Source organism: Haliotis rubra, unplaced genomic scaffold (genome assembly GCF_003918875.1).
Source record: "Haliotis rubra isolate DU_JTF1 unplaced genomic scaffold, ASM391887v1 Scf198, whole genome shotgun sequence".
Classification (NCBI taxonomy): domain Eukaryota; kingdom Metazoa; phylum Mollusca; class Gastropoda; order Lepetellida; family Haliotidae; genus Haliotis; species Haliotis rubra.
Window position 1 is genome coordinate 1,123,428 of NW_025765980.1, and position 23,158 is coordinate 1,146,585.

Genomic DNA, 23,158 nt, shown 5'->3' on the forward strand with positions numbered 1-23,158 from the left:
TTGGTGGTGTGGCCTAATGCAATACACTGTTTGGTTTTATGCAGCTTTTAGCAATATTCTATCAATATCACAGCAGGGGACACCAAAAATGGACATCACACATTGTAGCCATTGGGAATTATGAGAATCAAACCCAGGTCTTCAGTGTGATGAGCAAATGCTTTAAAGACTAGGATGGATACCCCACCGCCACCACTTACTGTTGATGCTTCTGTTGCACCATCAAGCCAATAGCACTCTCCGAATATTCATATTATTATTATTATTTATTATAGGATATTTATACAACGCACATGTCCACGCACTGGTGCATGCTCAAGGCGCTGGTATTTTTTCCCTCGATCATTGGATGTCAATCTCAACGGCACATCGCATTATCAATCTGAACTCCCTGGGGAGTATACAACTCTTGCAGCCACTAGGCGCACCGAGTTGACCGAGTTATTGTGGCTTTCTCATCCTAATGAGGTATTATGGAGCAATACAGGCCCAATTCCACAAAGGCATTATAAAGACGTCACTTTTGAACTGACTGACAATACCACACTATGAACCTGAGACATCTTATCACACTTTCAGCAGAAAGAGGATATCAAACAACCAACATAGATTTGGTCTTCCTAAGAGGTCAGGGCAGTAGGGTAGCCTAATGGTTAAAGCCTTCACTTGTCACACAATAGGTCCAGGTTTGATTCCCCACATGAGTACAATGTGTGAAGCCCATTTCTAGTGTCCCCTGCAGCATCATTGCTAGAATGTTGCTAAAAGCAGAGTAAAACACAACCACGCAACTCCTGTCCTCACTACCACCAGTTGGTAACACCTAGTACCCATTTTTGTCTATTACACCACCACAGGGGCCAGATTACCTACCTAACTCACCTCAGTGAACACTTGAGACATGCATGAAGCTTATGAAGCAGAGTCCATAACAAGGTATATAAAAACTGGTACCATGTCTACAAACACATACAACATTATGTCTAACATTCATTTTGTGGCCTTGATCTGAGCATCTTGCATCTAAGGGTCTCCTTTCATCAACTTCCATTTCACAACACAAAATTAATTATGGTGGAAATTAAGTAGTAAATGACAACAGGTTTTGTTTCTAATCTGAAACACTTACAACTGGCAACACAAACATATCTAATGGGTTTGATACAGCATGTGTAACACTACATGTTGTAGAATCAATAATAAACTTGATTCTTGTGAAGAGGGAGCTGTCTCTAGAGAGTTGGTGAGGCCTGCAACAGACAAGAATCATGCTATAGTGAGTGAGTGAGTCAATCAGGGTTTAATGCTGCATTTCACAGGTTTTCAGTCATATTAATATTGATAATGGTCTGTTCAGTGAAAGTCGAGAGTGAAAGAGGTTTTACACATCTGAAGCTTTAATGAACCACAAGCTGGCTTAAAGTAAGCCTTGGACTCTGATAACCCCAGCAGGTCATGCTAACTAAAGGGGCAAAACTCACACCAACATTGTGACTGACTGACTGACTGACTGACTGAGTTTGGTTTTATGCCGCTTTAAGCAATATTCCAGCAACATCACGGCGGGGGACACCAGAAATGGGCTTCAGACATTGTGCCCGTGTGGGGAGTCGAACCCGGGTCTTCGGCGTGATGAGCCAACGCTTTAACCATTAGGCTGCCCCCAACATTGTGAAAAAGTAAGTGATTACTATAAGAGTATTCCAGATACTGCCTAAATATCTAAACTGTATTTTAAAATGAATTTGCAGGACTAAGCTTGAAATCAGAAAAAAAAAAAGTAATTAAAAATGCTTCACACACCCAACAGAAATCACTGACAGTAAACATACAGAAGGGAAATTAGGGCTATGGTTGCTTTGTATATAGAACCATGCTTCTTTTCTCAGATCACTGATATTGTGGTTGCATGTTATGCACCAAGGGTTTATATATAAATTTCAAATGTTATAGTGAACTCACCAGCTCTTTACGCACTATTGTCACATGAGTGTTGATTGTCTGGTGCAGCGTGGCAAAGTACTTGAGGCGGGTAAGCCCTTCCGAGCCCAACTCCTTGTTCAGATAGCCCACACACACCTGGTACTTGGTCTTCACAAGGTTCAGTTTCCTTAACCGCTTCTTGCCCAAAGAGCCAGTAAAGGTTGTCAATAGCTTCTTCCGGTCATCATGAAGCTTATGAATGTCATTTTTTCAAACTCTGCACTAAGTCTGTCTGATTCTTGATGGCTGCTTCTAACTTTTCCTTCACAAGCTTCTCAATGTCCAGCTTCATGGACAGGAGGCGAGCATAGGGCTTCTTGGAAATGGCAGATAACAGAATCAAGAAGCATCCTTCTTCCGAGTGGTACTTTCTCTTCTCACTCTGGAGCAGAATGTCATCTGGAACCTTTTGATGTGCTCGGCCAATGAAGCTCAACTTCTGGAATCCTTCCATCAAGTCACTGGCCACCTGCTGTAGGGCATCTTTTTGTCTACTCAGAGTCTGACTGCTGCCATGACCTTGGCCAGAGGGTACACTATCCACCTCCATAGGCATGTCACTGGAGAAATCTATACAGTTGTCAGCAGGACAACCTGATGGACCTTTGTTTCCAAACAGAGTCTTTATGTCTTTCCACTGTGTCCCTTCATACTGGTTGTTGAACCACTGACCTTGAGTTGGCTGAATGTGACTCAGATTGTTTGTTTTCACCAATCCCTGAACATCACCCGGCATCTGCTGATGGCACTGCATTACAGACAAACCGTTTGACCTTGATTCCACACTATTTGTCATGAGGTTGACAGTATTTTGGGCAATCTGTAAATTCAATTCAAGTGACATGATACCATTCTGGAGAAAATTCGGAGGATTTTTCAAGGGCGGATTCACACAATTCTGCAATCCTGACGATTGACTAGGAGCAGAGTCTTGTCTGGTCATTTGTAGTGCCTCGGAACATTTCTTGATGCACTCTTGAACCACCTGCAGCTCCATAAGGATCTGTTCCTTGGTGAAGTCTTCCAGCTTCCTCTCCAGAGATACCTCTGTGATCGAGTCATCAGGACACAGGCGGAAATTGCCACAGGCTTTCTTCTCCAACTTCTTCTCATAATGGGCTGCAACAACTTTAGCTTTCTGAACCATTCTTCTTCTTTTATGCTTCGTTTGTTCAGCTAAAACAGTGCTCAGTGGCCATGGAATTCTGTCCTTTACCTTGCTTGGATCCAAAACGCCAAGTTTAAACTTCAAGTATGTTTCAATGGTGAGGGGAACGATCCTAACAGACCCATCATCTCGGCTGTTCTCTGACACCAGCTTGTGACTGAGCTCATCCAGGTCTTCAATACTGTCTCCTGAGATGCTTGAAGAGTCATCTGGAGTGTCAGTTGTCTCAAGCTTCTCTTGATCACATCGGTACAATTCAAATGACAGTTCATCATTGTAATCAACAGTGTCCCTTGATTTCCTCACAAAATCAGAACCACGTCTGTGATCAGAATACCTGGTACTCTTGCTCAGGAGCAAAGTTGACCAATCTGTAGCACCCGTGTTGATAACCTGTCTTTGTCTTCCAGAAGATGACGTCTTTGGTTTCATGTCCTGTTTTATATCATATGTTTCCTGAACATTCAAACTGGTCTCCTTTCGGTTTTCTTTTGAATCTGCTTTTTCCTGCAATTCAACTTTTCTTACATCTTCCTTATCAATGTGAATAATGACTGGTTCCATCTTTGGACCATTTCTGCTTGTGGTGCAGACCTTTCTACTGTCTCGTTCACTAGAAGAGTTTGCCTCATGCAAAGACTTTATGTTATGTCTTACATCGCCAGAGGATCTCACATCACTTGTGGAAGTGATATCCCATGAGGATCTCCTATCACTTGAAGATCTTCCATTACTTGAGGATCTTGCATCACTTGAACATCTTGTATCACTTGAGGATCTTACATCACTGGAATATCTTGTATCACTTGAGGATCTTACATCAGAGGAATATCTACCATCACTTGAGGATCTTACATCACTGGAATATCTTGTATCACTTGAGGATCTTACATCACTGGAATATCTTCCATCACTTGAGGATCTTACATCACTTGAACATCTTGTATCACTTGAGGATCTTACATCACTGGAATATCTTCCATCACTTGAGGATCTTACATCACTTGAACATCTTGTATCACTTGAGGATCTTACATCACTGGAATATCTTCCATCACTTGAGGATCTTACATCACTTGAACATCTTGTATCACTTGAGGATCTTACATCACTGGAATATCTTCCATCACTTGAGGATCTTACATCAGAGGAATATCTACCATCACTTGAGGATCTAACATCAGATGAGGATCTCCTATCACTTGAATATCTACCATTACTTGAGAGTCTTACTTCCCGTGAGGATCTGCTATCACTTGAATACCTCCGATCACTTGAAGTTCTTCCATCATTTGAAGATCTCCGATCACTGGAGTATCTCCCATCACTTGAGGATCTGAATTCCCGTGAAGATCTTCCATCACTTGAAGTTCTTCCATCATTTGAGGATCTCCTATCACTTGAATACCTCCTATCACTTGAATATCTCACATCATTTGATGATTTTACATTGCTTGAAGATCTTATAGTACTTGATGATCTCACATCATTTGAGGATCTTACATCACTTGAGGATCTCACATTATTTGAGGATCTTATATCACTTGAGGATTTCACATCACTTGAGGACCTCGTATCACTTGAGGATTTCACATCATCTGAGGATCTGACTTCACTTGAAGATCTCACATCACTAGAGGATCTGACATCACTTGAAGATCTCACCTCACTCGAAGATCTCACTTCGCTTGAAGGTCTCAATTCGCTTGAAGATCTTACTTCGCTTGAAGATCTCACCTGGTTTGAAGATCTTACTTCGTTTGAAGATCTCACCTCGTTTGAGGATGTTACATCTTGTGATGACACTCCATCCGGTGAAGACTTCATATCAGTAGATGGTTTGACATCAGTTGAGGATAATACACCCTGGGAGGATCCTGTATCATGAGCATTCAATTCCTTTCTTCGCATTTCTTGATTCTCTTCACTGTCACTTGCACTGTAAGATAGGTCCTCGAGTGCATTGAGGATCTTTTCTCTTTCCTTGGATAAAATATCCAATGGCTGTCCCAATAATTTATCCTTTGGTTTGGGTCCTGGTGATGGGCTGAGAGAGTTTCTGTTAGAGTTCGGTTCAGGTGAGTTGTATAGAGTTTTCTCTGATTCAAGTCTTGTGATGACCGACCGAATAACAACTTTCCTGTTTGGGGAATGTGAAGTTTTTATGTCATTGCCAGCATGCACAGCCTCCCCAGCATGTGCATCCCGGCTAGATTCGCCTAAAAAAGGACCCTGTCTTATTGGTGATGATGTAGAACTTGAAGGGTTGGAAGTTGAACCGTTACTCCCTCCTTTATCGAAAGCAAGATTCCATGACTTAGAGCTGTCTGAAGGCTTACTAAACATAGACTGAGATTCTGGTGTATGTTCCTTGGTGCTTTGCTTCTCTGGGGAAGGCTGATGAGATTCTGGTGTTGACTCTCTTGGCAAAGATGATTCTCTTGGTTTCGGAGCAAACATGTCAGCAAACCAGTCCGCTGGGTCACTAGACTTCCGTGGCTCTGCTGAGGGGGGCATACCAGAAGTGGGAACATGCACCAACATTGACATTGGGCGCACTGGAAGAGGAGGAGGAGGTTGGTTTGGGTTGAAGAGAGGTCTCTGAATAGGAACACCACTGGGAACGTAGGGTCGTTGTCCATGTTGGGCAGTTGGCGGTCCAGGATGAGGCAATGGCATTCTCTCCTGATGTTGCCCAAGGACAGGAATACTAGAAGCAACTTGAGGTGGAGGGAGGGCTGTCATACCTCTAGGTCGGCACACCTGTGAGAACCCATAGTTTGGTAGTCTTAATATTGGTTGCTGTGTATTCTCATGGCGTGGAGGGGGAGGAGGATAGGCTATGTTGACACGCTGCATTCCATGTACTTGTTGTGGCTGTGTCATAGGTGGTTGAGGTCTAACAACAGACTGTGGGGGTCTCAGTGGAGGAGGACCAGCAGTTGTTTGTATTGTCTGAGGTGGCATAACACGTGGTCGCTGCTGCGGTACCATATGAGGCTGAGGTGGTCCTGCAGGTTGCAGCACATGATGTGGCATCGGCTGATGTAAACGTGGTGGCTGCTGATGAAACCTCAATGGAACAGAAGGATGAGAAAGGTTAGGATTATGAGGTGGCCGCATGATAGGTGCCTGTACAGGATGAGGAGGAAACCGCAAGTGTTGCTGCTGTGTTGGCACAGGGTGTCCTGGTGGCATTGTGCCTTGAGGAGGTATCGTATTTACTGGAGGGAGTCTGGTACTGACTGGCTGGAGAAATCCTGGAGCTGAAACTGGGGGTGGTGGTTGAGGTGGTTGGACAGGAGGAACTGAAGGCCTAACCTGTGAGGAAACAGGCAGAACCAAAGGTTGACCAGACAAAGCAGCAGAGAAGGTAGGAATCCACATTGACTGTACAGTACTTTGGCCAAGACTTGTAGTTAGAGTTTCTGTCTTTGGTGGTGCAGATTCAACTGGCACCCACGCAGACACTGGGGGTGTGCTGCATCCTCTACTCTTACCTAGAACAGGAATAGATTGACCACTGGGCTTCTTGACAACGCTGTTTTGTTCATCAGCGACACTGCTGCTTTTAGAGGTCGTCAAATCAGATTGCAATGAGTCTTTGTTGTCAAAACTGGTGGAACTGCTTCTGCTGGCAGGAATGGAGGATGCAGGCTTCTTCACACCCATCTTGTACTGAACTGTAGGAATGATTCTTGTTGTCGGTCCAGACACCATTGTCGTAGACGCCGGTGGAGATGATGGAGTCACAGCTGGTGATATAACTGAATGATGTGGTACGGGCAACAAGACTGCTGATGAAGTAGTTCTGGTATCAGCGACCTTCACCTCAGATTGGACACTGGTGGTCTTTGCTTCAGATTTCTTCTTCTTTCCCCCAACACATAAGGTAATTGACAGTTTTCGTTTCATGATATCTTTAATTGGACTAAATGTGTTGTGAGTTCCATTGATGTCGAGATCTTCCTCTGTAGATTTAGACTTGACATCTCTTTTTTCCTTCTCCTGTACTCTCTCACTCAGAGAGCTTGCTTCCTTCTTGGTGGAAATCTTCTTGAGTTTCAGATGCAGAGGTTTGTCACCTTCAATGGAGTTATATCCTCTTTTCTCATCTACTTTCTGGGTCAGCTTCTCATTTGTCTCTTCTTCCTTCTTCACTTCCTCCTTCATTTCCTCTGTCTTCACTTCCTCCTTCTTTGCTTCCATCTTTTCAGCTTTTGTTGGAAGCTCCTCAAGATGCTCTGGTTCTTCTTCTTCTTGGGCTATGAGATCAAGTCCAACCACTGTATTTGTTTTGTAATAGTGAGAACTTTTCACTGTGTCTTCCATTTTTAAAGCTGGTTTCACATCTGTCAGAAACTCGAAAGCGTACAAATCTGGTTCTGCTTTTATTTCTGCTTTCATCTTAGAGCTATCATGCTCCTCCTTGTGTGATTCACATTCCTTTGTGATGCTGTCCTGACCAAGATCCAGATGTCGTACATAGGGCTGAATAGAGCTGGCAACAACTTTACACTTCGGACACTCTCCCCGCATTGGAACTGAATACCTGAAAAGACAAAGCAAACTACTATCAGCCTGTAAAAATAATGCATCACAGAAGTGGTGAAGTAGCCATATGTTTGATCTAACATCATAACATCAGAGGAACAGATCTGAAGAGAGATTTCTTATCCAAGGTTAACATTGTACAGGGCTACAGATAAGGGGTGTACAGGCGTAATGTATGCCTCAAAATCAATTAAGTACGACACAATATAAGATTTCAAGCGTATCGTGTACGCACATAAATACCTTCGTACGTCTAACATTTAATTTCCGTGCGTATCGTGCAAATGGAAATCTATTTCGGATAAATACTTGTTGTCAAGAGTTTCTTTGCGAAACAGGATTTGATACATAAGGAAACCCCGACAGTAGGAATCCCTTGCGTTGCCATGCAACGATATGCGTCACTATTTTTCGATTGGCTAAAAACTACACTGTTCCTATTTATATCCAGTCGGACCTGACATTTCGCGCATCACACAGTCGCTTCAGTTATTTCTCACGCGTCTTCAAATACAAATACATGGTTGGAAATAGTGATCGATGAATCGTCCAGACAAACCACATCAACTCGCTCACACAAAAACATGTCAGTACTCCTTCAAAATTCTCAGTACATCTCCACTTGCAATATGATGTGTAAGTACACTCACACCCCCAAAAGTTATCTGGAGCCCTGATTGTAAGTCCTAGTTGATGTAAACATACCACAAAAGCTGCTACAGTAGAACAATGTGAGTATGATGGGCACAATCAAATGGAATGTACTCTCCTGCAGCATAGATGTACGTAGGTATGAATATCAATTCCATGTATAAAATTCCTTGTGTACTCTGTGGCACAAAACTGGGATTTGAAAATAACTGAAGCAGCTGACATATTCATACAATTAGGCTCTCACTTGCTCAGTTTATTTGTTAGCAGTTTAACCCACTCAGACCCCACTTAGCATTATTCCAGTTATATGACAGCAGCTCCCTAAGTGAAGGTTTGTACTCCAATGAACTCACACAAAGTGAAAGACAATTCAAAACATGAAAAACATAAGGCAACAACATATTTGGGGGAATTTTCACAATCAATTTTTTTTAAATCCCAGAGGACAGCCGGAATAACAGCTGGTGAGTTCATTACCCTGCACTGATGACTATTTACCTGTATATAGTCGGTCAGCTCCACTTTCGGCTGTAAACTTTGAATACTGCTGACATCTTCCGACCGACACACACCAACTTGTGCCAACTCCACATTAGGTGATGCAGCTCTAGACGCCAGCGACGTCACACTCATCGACACACTCTCTGTCCCATAACTGTAGCTGTCATCATCAGAATTTGGCAGTGTCTCAACAAAGGTATGAGGCTGATCGAAACTAAAGTCCCCATAATCAATATCATCATTGTCATATTCAATACTGAAGTTTTCAGATGGACATGGAGACCATGGTTTCTGATCATCCTCTAAATCAATCTTCTTTCTAACAGGAAGCTTCTTTTTTCCGCTTTCTTCTCTTCTTGTAACCGGCTAAATCTTTGTCCACTTTCTTCTTTTTAACCTTCTTGCCCGCATCAGGTTTACTCCCCTGAACTACTTTCTTGTTCTTGAGATCCTCTTTCTCAATCACTTCAGTCCACGACCGAGCCTGGACTACAGGTGCCGCCTCCTCAGGCTTCGGATTGGTGGCTGGAGGCTTCAGTGATGGCGGAATATTAGCAGCAGTGTTGTCCACCTCGGTGATGTCACGGAGCTTGGGTTTCTGGAAACACAATATTTTGTTGAAAACTTCATAAATGAAAGCAAAGATAAACTATACATAAACATGGGTCAGCAAGTTGGTTTATACTGTATGGAACAGCTAATCAATGACTGTATTCTCCGTAATAAGCTCCAGCTCCAATATGCACCATCTAACTGTTACACCAGTCTATGGTTAATATTAATACAGGGTACATTGAGGCTGGAAACACTTGAAGATAGGCACGATGGAGAAAGACAACAGTGACACAGGTCAAGGCAGATCCTATCAACTAAGGAACAATTCTGACTGGTGAGTTGCAGTTGCAGTGGTGTAGATATACCTTGTGAAAAGGCAAAAGTGGGGGGTGATATGATTTAACTTTCTGTTGGAGCCTGGGATATTAATATCACACACAATTCGCCATACAGCTTAGTTATTAAATGACCAGAATATAATAACACTTTTTTTTAGATAAAGAATCCTTGTTTACAGTGAAATATACTGATAAACTTAAGTGTCCTGAATAATGAAATTATCAAAAACTCAAAATACAAACTTTGATTTGCTCTCGCTCTGTTGAAGTTTGCCTTTCTTTCTCTGTGAACAGTGACCGCTTGATAGGCTTGTCATCAGCACTGTCTTTCTTTTCCTCCGTGAGGATGTTTGAAACTACTGTGTCCATCTTGTCTGGTGGGGAGGGCTTTACTGGAGTCATCTCCACATCACTGCTAACTTCACCACCTTCTATCCGTGGGGCCATCCACACCCCTTCACACAAGTCCTCACATTCATGGTTATCACCTCGTGGTTCGTACCTCCGCTTGTCACTCACATCTGTATCAGAACTCACATAATCATCTGCCACTCTCAACTGATCAACACTTGCTGTAGAGGATTTCCTTCTCGGTGCTGAATCGTCACGGTGATGATCCAGCGAGTCTCTTCTCCCGTAGTCTGATCTCGGAGATCTACGTGGGGAGTGGTATCGGGAACTCCTATAGTCAACATCACCATACCTACTGGCATCTTCATGTCTGGGGCTATCACGTCTCGGCCTGTGATCATATGATCTCCTATCATATCTGGATTCGTGTGATCTACGGTCATCATCATACCTGTACCTCGTGTCTCGTCTCCTGTCGTCCCTCCTCCTGTAGTCCACATCCTCATCATGACCCTTCCAGAAGTCATCAAACTGAGAACCCCCATACTGCCGTGAAGACTCAGTCCCACTGTATCTCGAGTCCTTCCATTTATAATCGTCGTAGTCTGAATCTCTGTAATTTCGGTCCCTTTGGCTGCTCTGCCATGACGACCATCTTGAACTGTGCTGTCTGGCATCTGTATCAGCATCCCCGAAGTCCAGATGTTCTCTAGCAGACGGCACATTATGCCTGAATCCTTGCTGTCCAGAGTCACCAGTATGGTACCCTTGAAATGGAGAGGAACTTATTTCTCTGTATCTCTCAGGAGGAGCTTGTTGAAGCTCGGTTTGAGGTTGTACTGCTGGTCCCTTCTGAACAAGTTTAGATATTAAGTCCTTGACATCGCCAAAAGACTGAAGTTTAGTCACAAGATCCTTGACATAGTCTTGACTCATATCCTTTGGTGTGGCTTGCTGTGGTTCATTCTGCAGCTCCGATTGAGTTAAAGGCTGTTTCTGAGGTGTTGCCGGACTTAATGTTGACGGGGACAATCCAGGCAGAACAGACGATAAACAAACACTAGATTTAGGACTGGACTGAATTCCTGGGTGCGCAGGGCTATCTGTAACAATAGAAGCAGGAAAAGATGGACTATCTGCCACTCTTGGACTGCTCTGTGTGCTCACTGACAGTGGATGAGCATTGGATTTCTGTGGACTATTCTGTGATTCTTGAATTACTGGACTCTTTGGCAGTTCTCTAGCAAAGGGATTACTCAAAGAAGAGGCAGACCCAGGGCTTCTCTGAGCTTGTGAACTCACAGGACTTTGCGTAAGTTTGGAAAAATCAAGTTGAATAATCTTCTTGACAGCTGCATATGGGTCTATATAGTCAGCACTCCCTTTTGGGGAATAAGGAAGAGATGTATCTTTGGTAGCTGACTCAACTTCAGATGTGGGGGACTCAGGAAAATATTCTGAATCTTTGACATCATCACTTGGTGTATTTTGATCAGTTGATAGAGCTGATGGAGGCATGTAGATTTGGTTTGAGGAAGAGACATCACCAGAGAGATCATGAGACTTTTGGAGATGGAGTGGGCTGGATATCAGAGGTACAGAGGTGGATGTAACTAGGGTTGGTGACACTGTAGGATCAGATGTTAGGGAGGGTAGTAATGATGAGGCTGACACTGAAAATGGTGATGGCATCTGAGCTGGAGCTGGTTCAGAAGCTGAGAAAACTGGTGTAGGTGGAGGGGGTACTGGGGCTGGAACAGGGGCAGGGACAGGAGTGGGGATTGGAGATGAAACTGGAGCTGAGACAGGGATTTGCTCAGGCTCTGTGAGTTGACTAGGGGTAGAGACACAAGCTGTTGCAGCTGGAATTGATAAGCCAGCCTTGGAAAAGCGACTTGGAGGATAGATTCCAGCTTGAGTGGATGAGGTCACCACTGTTGGACCTTCCATGGCACTGGTCACAGGAACAGCAGAAACTGAGGTCAGGTCGCGAACAACTTCCACTGCCGTTACTGGAACTGAAGGAACTGGGACTGGTGTGATTGTTGGTGGGGAGGAAATGGATATCGTTGACTTTGCTACATTTTGCTTGTCAGATTGTTTGAAACGTGTGGAATAATCCGCAAAGCTTATCTTTTTCTTCTTTTCTTTGGCTTCAGCTTTCTTCTGGTCCATTTGTTCCTGGACTTGTTTGACAACACTGTTTTGAGCCTGATCCTCACTCGTAATGGCCATTTCATCCTGACCAGTTGTTCCCCAGAGCTGTTCCACTGTTTTTTATCATTGACTTCATTTGAGGACTGATTGTCTTCTGCTCTGATGGGAACTGACTGAACATGGCATCACCATGCTGACCTGAGGGTATTTCAATGCTTCTGTGACGAGGATCATTTAAATTGATCCTTGGATCAGAGTGAGCAAGGCGGGGATCACTTGAAATTAAACGAGGATCCACAGGCATTATCCGTGGATCTGCTGGTGTTAACCTTGGGTCACTAGGAGGAACTCGAGGATCAGCTAGCCTTGGATCACTTGTAGCCTCAGCCACATCAGATGTGTTCCTCCTCCTGGCTATACGTGGGTCCTCTCGCACAGACTGGATCTTGTACCCTGCATTGCCTACTGGCACAGGGGGAGATGACAAAGGACCAAACCCTGAGTCTTGTCGTCCATAGGTAGCCACCGAGTCATAGCTGCTTCTTCTGGGAACCACGTTCAAGTCACCGCGGGACTTCCACTTGTGGCCAGATGCACCCTGGGAGGACTTCCAGTACTCACTTCCTGTTGATTTCGTGCCATATGAACTCCGGCCAGGCTGTCCATAGGCAGCACCTGAAGTCTCCTTCCTCTCATACTGCAGCAATGCATACGGCAGACAGTGACGAGGCCTGGTAGATGGCAGAGCTTCATCCGTGTATTCATACAGGTAAATCTGCAAATATAAACAGATTTCTCCTTTAACTAAACGTAGTGGTGGGAGGAAACATTGTTACATTGAATTATTCATTGCAGCACGTCCCAGAGTGAAATTATGTTTCATATTCCCTCAACCTATGACTGACTGACTGTTTTACACCGGTTTTAGCAATATTCCAGCAACATCATAGTGGGGGACACCAGAAATGGGCTTCACACATTGTTCCCATGTGGGGATTCGAACCCGGGTCTTCGGCGTGACGAGCCAACGCTTTAACCATTAGGCTACACCACCGCCCTCTCAACCTATGAACAGTGACCAACCTGGTTCACATATTTTCACTGTTGATAGTGGATGAATAGATTTACGCCAACGACAACAATATTCCAGCTATAACCCTGTGGACAAAGCAAAGAACAGACTTCACACATTGTGAGTGTTTGAAGAATTGAACAAAGGTCTCCAGTACAACATGCCAAGCTTCAAAACATTACCGAAAAGCAAACCTGTGTTTTACTGGGGAGTCTTTCCATTCAAAGTTTTAATCAAAGCAGGCCCATAGGAAACACAGTAACAACAAATTTTAAGATGTTTCGCAAGGAGAATTTTGCTCATCCCATCAAACCATTAGCCAACCGGGCGGTGGGGTAGCCTAGTGGTTAAAGCGTTGGCTCGTCACGCAGAAGACCCGGGTTCGAATCCCCACATGGGTACAATGTGTGAAGCCCATTTCTGGTGTCCCCCGCCATGATGTTGCTGGAATATTGCAAAAGCCGGCGTAAAACCTAACTCAGTCAGTCAGGCATTAGCCAACCTCTACATACATACTAGAACTGCTATGAATACACTATGAAGATGGTACAGTGGGGTAGATTAGTGGGTAAAGCGTGCACTCATCACTTAAAACAGTGATTGTATGCAACAAATGCTTGAAGAATCCGGGGCTACCTGTGACCTCTGTAGCTGGACTGTGTGAGTGGAGTGGGACTGAGCAGCACTGACTGACACGTGACAGTCATAGTTGGGGGTGGGTTCCACTAGAAGCTCCGATGAGGTTGTGATCTGTTGTGCCTTGCATCGACCGGGAGTCACCTGCAAGGAAGACAACTTGTGATTAAAGAAGAAATTTGGGCCTTTTCTGAAGGTTCAATGACACCATATCAGAATCAGTTGTTGAACAAGCAGCTTTTGTTGAGCCTTCAGTGCTTATTGAATCATATGACAGCTGTGATTGGATGATTTTGTATAATATTTCAGTGATTTTAAAATGTATATCCATCCAGTAATTAAATCTGATCATGTTTTTCAGTACTAAGTTCTGTCTTTTTTAACATAATGCTTCTTTTTTTTATCACTTTATTTCTTTTTAATCTGGGTACAGCATGTCATGCACATTTAACAAGTCAGCATTTTTGTTGCTTTATATAAGAGTCAAATTACAAAGTCATTATCTATGTAAATAGATTGTGGCAAGACGACCAAAATGTAACAAAAGTGTCGTAGTTGCAGTGAGAGTATGCATTAAATTTGTGTAAGTGGTAATTGTAATTCAATTTTGGTTTCAGACTAGCTGAGAGAAGGTACAATGTTTGCTAACTTTCTAGAATATATGTACTCTTTACTTAATATGAAAATAAAATTCAGTACATCATTTCTTCTCTCTTTGAATCCGAGAATAATGGTTTCTGCGTTATATTTCACATAATGCTTTATACTGAATGTCACCACAGATATTTTCCAGCAAGAGACATTTTGTGCAGAAATGGAGTTGCTATGTTTAGCTTCCTGTACTTGGAAAACCTAATGGTTAACCTAGTCATTTTTGTTTGTTTCTTGCTGCTTTTTTGCTGGCAGTTGAAGGCTCAGCTTCTTTCCCAAAGAATATAACATTACTATTGAAATTATCAGGAAAATATTTGGTTTGGGTAACCTCTGTAACACTGTTTTGAATGAATGTCTCTAAATCTTAATTCAAACCATGAGATCACAAAACTTGTCATATTTCTTTACCCAGTATACCAGTAATCAGAAGAAATACTGCAAACAGTGTATTGTGACACACCTGTAACACCGTGCAGTCCTAACAGACTATTAGTTCAGCCTTATAAACAATGGAACCATGACTTTGACAGACATTTTGAAGATGGACGAACAGGAAGAAACTTTTATGGCCAACAAATTCTTTGCCTGTGTTACTATATGTATATATGTTAATATGTTTACACAAGAAGGTTTTAAGATAACAGTAAGACAATGATGCATTGTTTTAAACAATAGTCATAACAATGACAACAAGACGTCAAAGTCATCAATATTCCCCACAATGGCAAAATACTCTTCATGAATATGTCTACTAGTTATGGCTATGTCAAATATTTTGGTGTGTATATGGCAAAGTGGAAGGAGAGTATTGACAGGTTTTTTAAGTTCTGCTCCAGAAAGGAGCACTACCACCAAATTCAGTTGAAGCCAAACTTGTTGGCATGGAAACACAAAAAAGATTTTATTCAGAAATCCAAAACTACCAAAAGGCACCATTTCACCACCAGACCTATCTATGTGAGAAGTTTGGTAACCAAATATCGAACGGTTTAAAAGTTCTGCTCCGGAAAAGAGCACCAACACCAATTTCAGTCAAAGTCAAACTTGTTGCCATGGAAACACAAAAAATATAATAATCAGAAATCCAAAACTACCAAAAGGCACCAGTTCATCACCAGACCTATCTATGTGCCAAGTTTGGTGAAGAAATATTGAACGGTTTAAAAGTTCTGCTCCAGAAAAGACAAATGTGCACACATGCACACACATGCACGCACTTACACACGCACGCACGCACGCACGGAGTGCATTTTATTACTATAATAATAAGTCCAAATAGGTAATTAGTCCAAATCAGGCAACATCCCTTTCTATCTCATTGCATTGACAGGGAATGAAGTATGTCACACGAGCTGATCCAACCAAACTATACTCAAGGGTGCACTATACACCAGAAAATACAGTACAGTGGAAGCTGTCAAATCCAGCAGCTGTCCAATCCGGCAAGTTGTCAACACCGGCATCAAATCTCAGTCCGGTCTGTGGTTAGTACATTTATCACCATTTAAAAGCTCTGCAATTAGGCATCTGTCAATTCCGTACAGTAATCAGTGCTGTCTAATCCGGCATGTGACGAGGAGTCGGCCAGATGTGTATTGTCACAAATTAACCCTGCATTGAAATAACAAGGGATTATGAGTGTGTGGCAGCCATCACACGTATATGTCTGATTTTTATTAAATGTGTTGATTTATCATGTTTATGTTATAAAGTAAAAAAAGTGAATATGAGCTCAGTTCTAGTCGTAGGTAACCATGTTAGCTCTACAATCCAGCACGCTGTCTAAACCGGATTATTTTTTCAGTCCCGACTAGTGCCGTTTTAGACAGTTTCCACTGTACGATAGTGTCCTATGAGGCCAGACCAATTTTATTTCTTGTTTTACGGATCCGTCGGTCATATTTTTAAGAATAAGAAGAAAAAAAATATATTAATTTTCCCTGCTCAAAAAATAAGATCCTCATGTTTCTATTGGCCAAAAATTTAACTTTGATTGTTTTTTGCCCCATAAAAACTTCATCAATTGCCAAAAATAAAATACCCTTAGTATTTAAAAGGAAAATTATTTTGACTAGTGATTTTTATTTTTTTCCCTCCTGCCTTTAGGTTTGCTGAGGACAAAAATCCATAAAACAAGAAATAACATTGGTCTGGCTTACCCGGGGATAGTAATGTACGTAGCGTCGTGAGCAGGCAATGTGCCTGAATATGAGCGCCATATAAGGAGACTATTCACTGTAGTTCTGTAGGAAGTGAAAAGGAGACAGGCATGTTGGACCGGTACCAAGAAGTTAGCAGTAATACTGCAGCAAGGAAGTCTATACAATTACACAAAGAAGATTTTCCCTGTCGCCAGATTATTCACACACTCTTCCTCCTTCCCTTTAAACAGCCAGTTACAACCTTTCACGAGCCTAGTCAGCTTACCACTTTATGTTAAAAATTAAATTCTTCTGCCACATGCAATTATTGATAACAGTTCATGTAGCCTTCAGCCTCTCTGCGCTTACTGTGGACAACCCTCAGATCCCAATCAGGACAGCATTATTAAATCTCCAAAATGCATGTCCCACGAAGATCCGGGTTAGAATTGATCTTCAGTAACCCATGCTTGTCGTAAGAGGCGACTAACGGGATTGGGTGGTCAGGCTCGCTGACTTGTTCATCGTATCCCAATTGTGGAGATTGATGATCATTTTGTTGATCACTGGATTGTCTGGTCCAGACTCAATTATTTACAGACTGCCGCCATATAGCTGAAATATTGCTGAGTGTGGTGAGGTGAGGTGAAATTGGGTTTAACGTCGTACTTAAGAGTATTTCGCTCATATGACAACGTGCATGCGTGTGTATGCGTATGTGCGGCTGCTTGTACTAGCCTAGACTTAAGCTGGTTTTATAGTGCTAGCTCACTGAGATACCACGCCGCAGTGAAGCATGAATACCCCACTCAGACACATTATACTGACTCCGAGCCAACCAGTCCTTGTTGTACCCATTAATGCCGGGCGCCAGGCAGGGACCAACAAGTACCATATTTTAACATATTTTGGTATGACGAGGTCTGGGATCGGACCCGCAACCTTCTGCTCTCCGTGCGGACGCTCTAATCACTACACCACGGAGGCGGTGCTGAGTGTGGCGTAAAACTAACTTCACTCACTCACTCTTAAATGCATAATAATTTCTTTCTGTATATGAGGTCTTTTTTGCATTGGTGAGAGCATGTGCAGTGAATTTCTTTTGGGATAATTAACAGTTTGAAAAGAATACAACAGTAATCAAATTCCTGACATCATGTTTCTGATTATAGCAATACAGTTTTCTTATTAGACAAGTGCCTGTGTTTTGTTTACATAAAGATATTAAATTGACCCCCACCAGGGCAAGTTTTACACAATACACAGCCCTGCAGTGTCTCAAGGTTGACAGGCCTTCCATTCCTCCCCATGGACGATTTTGTCAGTTGTTTGACCTCTCACTCAGCAATATATACCCTTGAAGGTCCGAGCTAAAATATTGATCTTCAGTAACCCATGCTTGTCGTATGAGGCGACTAATGGGATCGGGTGGTCAAGCTCGCTGACCTGGTTGACACATGTCATCGGTCCCCAATTGCGCAGATGGTGCTCATGCTGTTGATCACTAGATTGTCTGGCCCAGACTTGATATTTACAGACTGCCACTATATAGCTGGAATATTGCTGAGTGCGGCGTAAAACTAAACTCACTCACTCAGCAATAGATATTACACTCAGCAATATTCCAGCCATATGGCAGCCCATGGAAGAAATGGTGGTTAACTACATATTTGAAGCTATATGGCGGCCCATGGAAGAAATGGTGGTTAACTACATATTTGAAGCTATATGGCGGCCCATGGAAGAAATGGTGGTTAACTACATATTTGAAGCTATATGGCGGCCCATGGAAGAAATGGTGGTTAACTACATATTTGAAGCTATGGCCACGGAAAATGGTGGGCCCATGGAAGAAATGGTGGTTAACTACATATTTGAAGCTATATGGCTGCCCATGGAAGAAATGGTGGTTAACTACATATTTGAAGCTATACTATGGAAGAAATGGTGGTTAACTACATTTGAAGCTATATATGGCCCATGGAAGAAATGGTGGTTAACTACATATTTGAAGCTATATAGGCTGACCCATGGCGCCCATGGAAGAAATGGTGGTTAACTACATATTTGAAGCTATATGGTTAACTACATATTTGAAGCTATATAATGGCATATTTGAAGCTAATGGAAGAAATGGTGGTTAACTACGCCCATGGAAGAAATGGTGGTTAACTACATATTTGAAGCTATACATATTTGAAGCTATATGGCGGCCCATGGAAGAAATGGTGGTTAACTACATATTTGAAGCTATATGGAAGAAATGGTGGCCCATGGAAGAAATGGTGGTTAACTACATATTTGAAGCTATATGGTGGCCCATGGAAGAAATGGTGGTTAACTACATATTTGAAGCTATATGGCTGGCCCATGGAAGAAATGGTGGTTAACTACATATTTGAAGCTATATGGCCCATGGAAGAAATGGTGGTTAACTACATATTTGAAGCTATATATGGCCCATGGAAGAAATGGTGGTTAACTACATATTTGAAGCTATATGCCCATGGAAGAAATGGTGGTTAACTACATATTTGAAGCTATATGGCGCCCATGGAAGAAATGGTGGTTAACTACATATTTGAAGCTATATGGTGCCCATGGAAGAAATGGTGGTTAACTACATATTTGAAGCTATATATGCCCATGGAAGAAATGGTGGTTAACTACATATTTGAAGCTATATGCATGGTGGCCCATGGAAGAAATGGTGGTTAACTACATATTTGAAGCTATATACGGCCCATGGAAGAAATGGTGGTTAACTACATATTTGAAGCTATATGGCGGCCCATGGAAGAAATGGTGGTTAACTACATATTTGAAGCTATATGGCGGCCCATGGAAGAAATGGTGGTTAACTACATATTTGAAGCTATATGGCGGCCCATGGAAGAAATGGTGGTTAACTACATATTTGAAGCTATATGGCGGCCCATGGAAGAAATGGTGGTTAACTACATATTTGAAGCTATATGGCGGCCCATGGAAGAAATGGTGGTTAACTACATATTTGAAGCTATACGGCGGCCCATGGAAGAAATGGTGGTTAACTACATATTTGAAGCTATATGGCCCATGGAAGAAATGGTGGTTAACTACATATTTGAAGCTATATGGCCCATGGAAGAAATGGTGGTTAACTACATATTTGAAGCTATATGGCGGCCCATGGAAGAAATGGTGGTTAACTACATATTTGAAGCTATATGGCGGCCCATGGAAGAAATGGTGGTTAACTACATATTTGAAGCTATATGGCGGCCCATGGAAGAAATGGTGGTTAACTACATATTTGAAGCTATATGGCTGCCCATGGAAGAAATGGTGGTTAACTACATATTTTAAGCTATATGGCGGCCCATGGAAGAAATGGTGGTTAACTACATATTTGAACAAAGCTTACTTCTGATGAGTGATGACCATCACAAGTGGGGAGGAAAAGTTTGTATTTTTACATTCGGTTTCCCATTGCAAGGAGTCCAGTCATTCAAATTAAGGGCAACAAAAACACTGATTTCCTACTGTAATACCTGCACCTTCCCTGTCAACACCCAATACCTTCATGAATAGTGAGAAAGTGGCAAACTCGGTTTCAAACTTATTTTACTTCTTGACAAAAAACAGTTTACTTTTGGATTATTGAGGATGTTGGAAAATATCATGTTACCTTGAATACACAAACACATGCTAGCTTTTCCTCCCTGAGTTCTGCAAGCTTCAGCTGGACATCAGGATGTTTACATACATACACTCCACTTGTATTGTCACCTGCAAAGAGATTACAACATAGGATTACAACACAGTATCTACCTCATGTATAATTCTCCACCAATTAAATTTATCTCCCTTTTTGGTTAACAAAAAATACAAGACATTGGGGAAAGATGGGAGACTTTGTTATATGCAAGCTATAACAACAGCTAATGTACAATGTGAGCTTTCTCACGTGATTTGAAGCAAACACTGCCTCACAATTATGAATTTAAATAATTGGTGGGGGTGGGGGCATTTGTTGGTGTGACTAGCCCAGTCGACATTCCTTCTCCTGATGACTGAGGACAGAATCAGCCAAACAGAAACAAACGCCATTCACATGAAGCAGAGTTTCCACCAATCAGAATCCTCAACCTGATGTATCTGCCCAACATAAGTACCCCTGCACAACACAACTCTAATACTACCTTGTCTCACGTTAGGAACATTTGACAGATGCTCCACAGCTCATATCCTAATATCACAGCTTACTAATACCAGGAAGCGCCTGCCTGTCTGAGAAGACCCTAGAGAGATCTTGAAGAGATACAGAACAAGAGCCCACAGGTGATGGTAGTCTTCCACATTACATGTTCTTGTTCATTAAGTGAGTAAGTTTGGTTCTTATCATGTCGCTATTGGCAATAATTTCAACAATTATCTGTCCACAATATTGTCAGAAAAGGGTACCCATATTGTGAATCAAACCAAGACCTTTAACATAACAAGCAAACACTTGAACAACTTAACTACCTCATCACACCTTGTTTATCAACTTTATATTACTTTTAGACAAGATTCAATTTTTGCAATATTCCAGTAAATTCCCAACAGGAAGCACCTATGATGGGTTCCCATGTACAAGTAAATACTTTCACAATAAGGCTACCATGGCACCCATGTGAACAGTCTGGGCCCTTCAGCTAACTTTCAGGCCAGGCCCTTTTAAAGGCCTAGCCAATAATTAGACCTTTATTCTTTCGCAACAAAGGTGAGATGGTTGGGAGAAATTACTGCATGGCCCGAATGAGATGAATTGAGACTATATATTTCAAAAACGTTTTATTTAAAGGTCACATAAACCCTAGGGGTACAAATACATAAATCACTAACTGGCATCGTTATAAATGAAACCCCGTCATTAAAACTACTCATTTCGACCTTTAATTGACTTAAATCGACCTTTTTGACAACAGTGCACAATTCTTACCCGCGAACGAAATTTCAACCGCGTCTCTGTGACGTCATATGAGGAATAGCTTTGAGGGCCGATGCAGAATTCATCTACATTTTAGGGGTAAATTATCTTGTTTACAGGCTTGTATAAACCTGAAATCGTGACAATTGTTGTGGAAAATGAAAGCTATATGTTCTCACAATCTACTGTCATTTACTTTTGTCTCCTGCTTTGCCTAGTTTCCAAGTTACAACTTGTTTTCATAGACGATTCTGTCAAAATCGATCGGTGTCGTTAGGCCCTATTTGTATAATGACTGATCCAAATTGATCCCATTTCTGTGTTTTTTTACCTCGATATTTAATCATGTCATGTAAAAATCTGTTTGTATTCTCAAAACAGTGTCGGCCCATAAGTTTTCACATGCAATACAGCAATTAATACTCCTTTGTTGTAACCCGTGTTAGGTGGTATAAACCTACATATGTTATTTGTCATCATTCACTTGATGGTCAGTTAATGAATTTATAACAGGTATAATTAGTGGTAACACACTTAGATTACCCGACAAAGGTTCCCATTTGGCATTTCTTGTGTCTGGGGTAAATATTCAACATTATTAACATCGATCAAAGGATTAACCGATAACAAGCTGATTGATTAATTACTTTTATCTTATACAGCGGAATTGTCAAAAGGTAGTGTTTATGTATGTAGATTTACTAATCTATACTGAATACACTCTGTTGTGTCGGTGTCTGCGTAAAAACAACGTCCTTCTTTCAAAGGATTAATCGGCAATACATTGATTGATTGCCCATTATTGGCTAACTAATTTACTGTTTTTAAAGAAAGGCGGACATTATGCAATTGGTTGCCAGGTGTGCTATCTTGGGTGACCAATGAGACTATACACCAATACCTGAAAAGATTTATCACTTTTTGGTATATTAAACTGTTAAAAGACACATCATTTGGAACAGTTTTGTGGATATTGATGGATACATTCCTCGAACAAGGTAATGGCCTGATATTGTTCTTATAACTTTGATCTGTTTTAATTTTAATATTTGCATGTTGTTTTATTCATTTTTGTCGTAGCATTCAACAGAATCATTGTTTTCGCCGTGAAGTGTAATGAGACAGACAACTCTAGGGTGTGTGTGTTAATGCGAATTATGATTCACATTGGCAAACTATAAAATGTCTAGATATTACAGTTCTGTTATAAATTCACTATAAGTATCAGCAGATCGTCTGCTTTTATTTAGTTTCAAAATGCATACAAGTATGATAATAAACTGATTAGGATTATAAGACCAAATATAAAAGACGCACATTGACTAGTATCTACATACTGGTGAGTGGACATTAACCATGTGAATGTAGCAAGAAATGTATCGCGCAGTATTGTGACTTCGACCCCCACCTCGCTTCCGTGGAAGAAATCGTCATGTTATA

At 41.8% G+C, this 23,158-nt stretch overlaps 2 protein-coding genes across 2 annotated transcripts in view; both read right to left on the minus strand.

Annotated features, from left to right (window-relative positions):
* Nucleotides 1-342: 342 nt before the first annotated feature.
* Nucleotides 343-12,339, minus strand: LOC124275058. The gene is made up of 6 exons (XM_046710531.1): nucleotides 9,997-12,339; nucleotides 9,181-9,458; nucleotides 8,858-9,020; nucleotides 8,411-8,421; nucleotides 1,963-7,703; nucleotides 343-1,250 (listed from the first exon to the last, which is right to left on the minus strand). The coding sequence occupies exons 1-5, from the start codon at nucleotides 12,337-12,339 to the stop codon at nucleotides 2,186-2,188; spliced, it is 8,313 nt and encodes a 2,770-aa protein (XP_046566487.1). The 3' UTR covers nucleotides 343-1,250; nucleotides 1,963-2,185.
* Nucleotide 12,340: 1 nt separating this feature from the next.
* The window catches only part of LOC124275083 (protein TASOR-like), a 51,232-nt gene continuing 40,414 nt past the window's right edge, over nucleotides 12,341-23,158 (minus strand). The window contains exons 6-8 of the mRNA XM_046710561.1: nucleotides 20,435-20,535; nucleotides 13,970-14,113; nucleotides 12,341-13,036 (exon numbers count right to left, since the gene is read on the minus strand). Coding sequence (XP_046566517.1) covers nucleotides 12,341-13,036; nucleotides 13,970-14,113; nucleotides 20,435-20,535 — 941 coding nt within the window. The remainder of the gene's footprint in view (nucleotides 13,037-13,969; nucleotides 14,114-20,434; nucleotides 20,536-23,158) is intronic.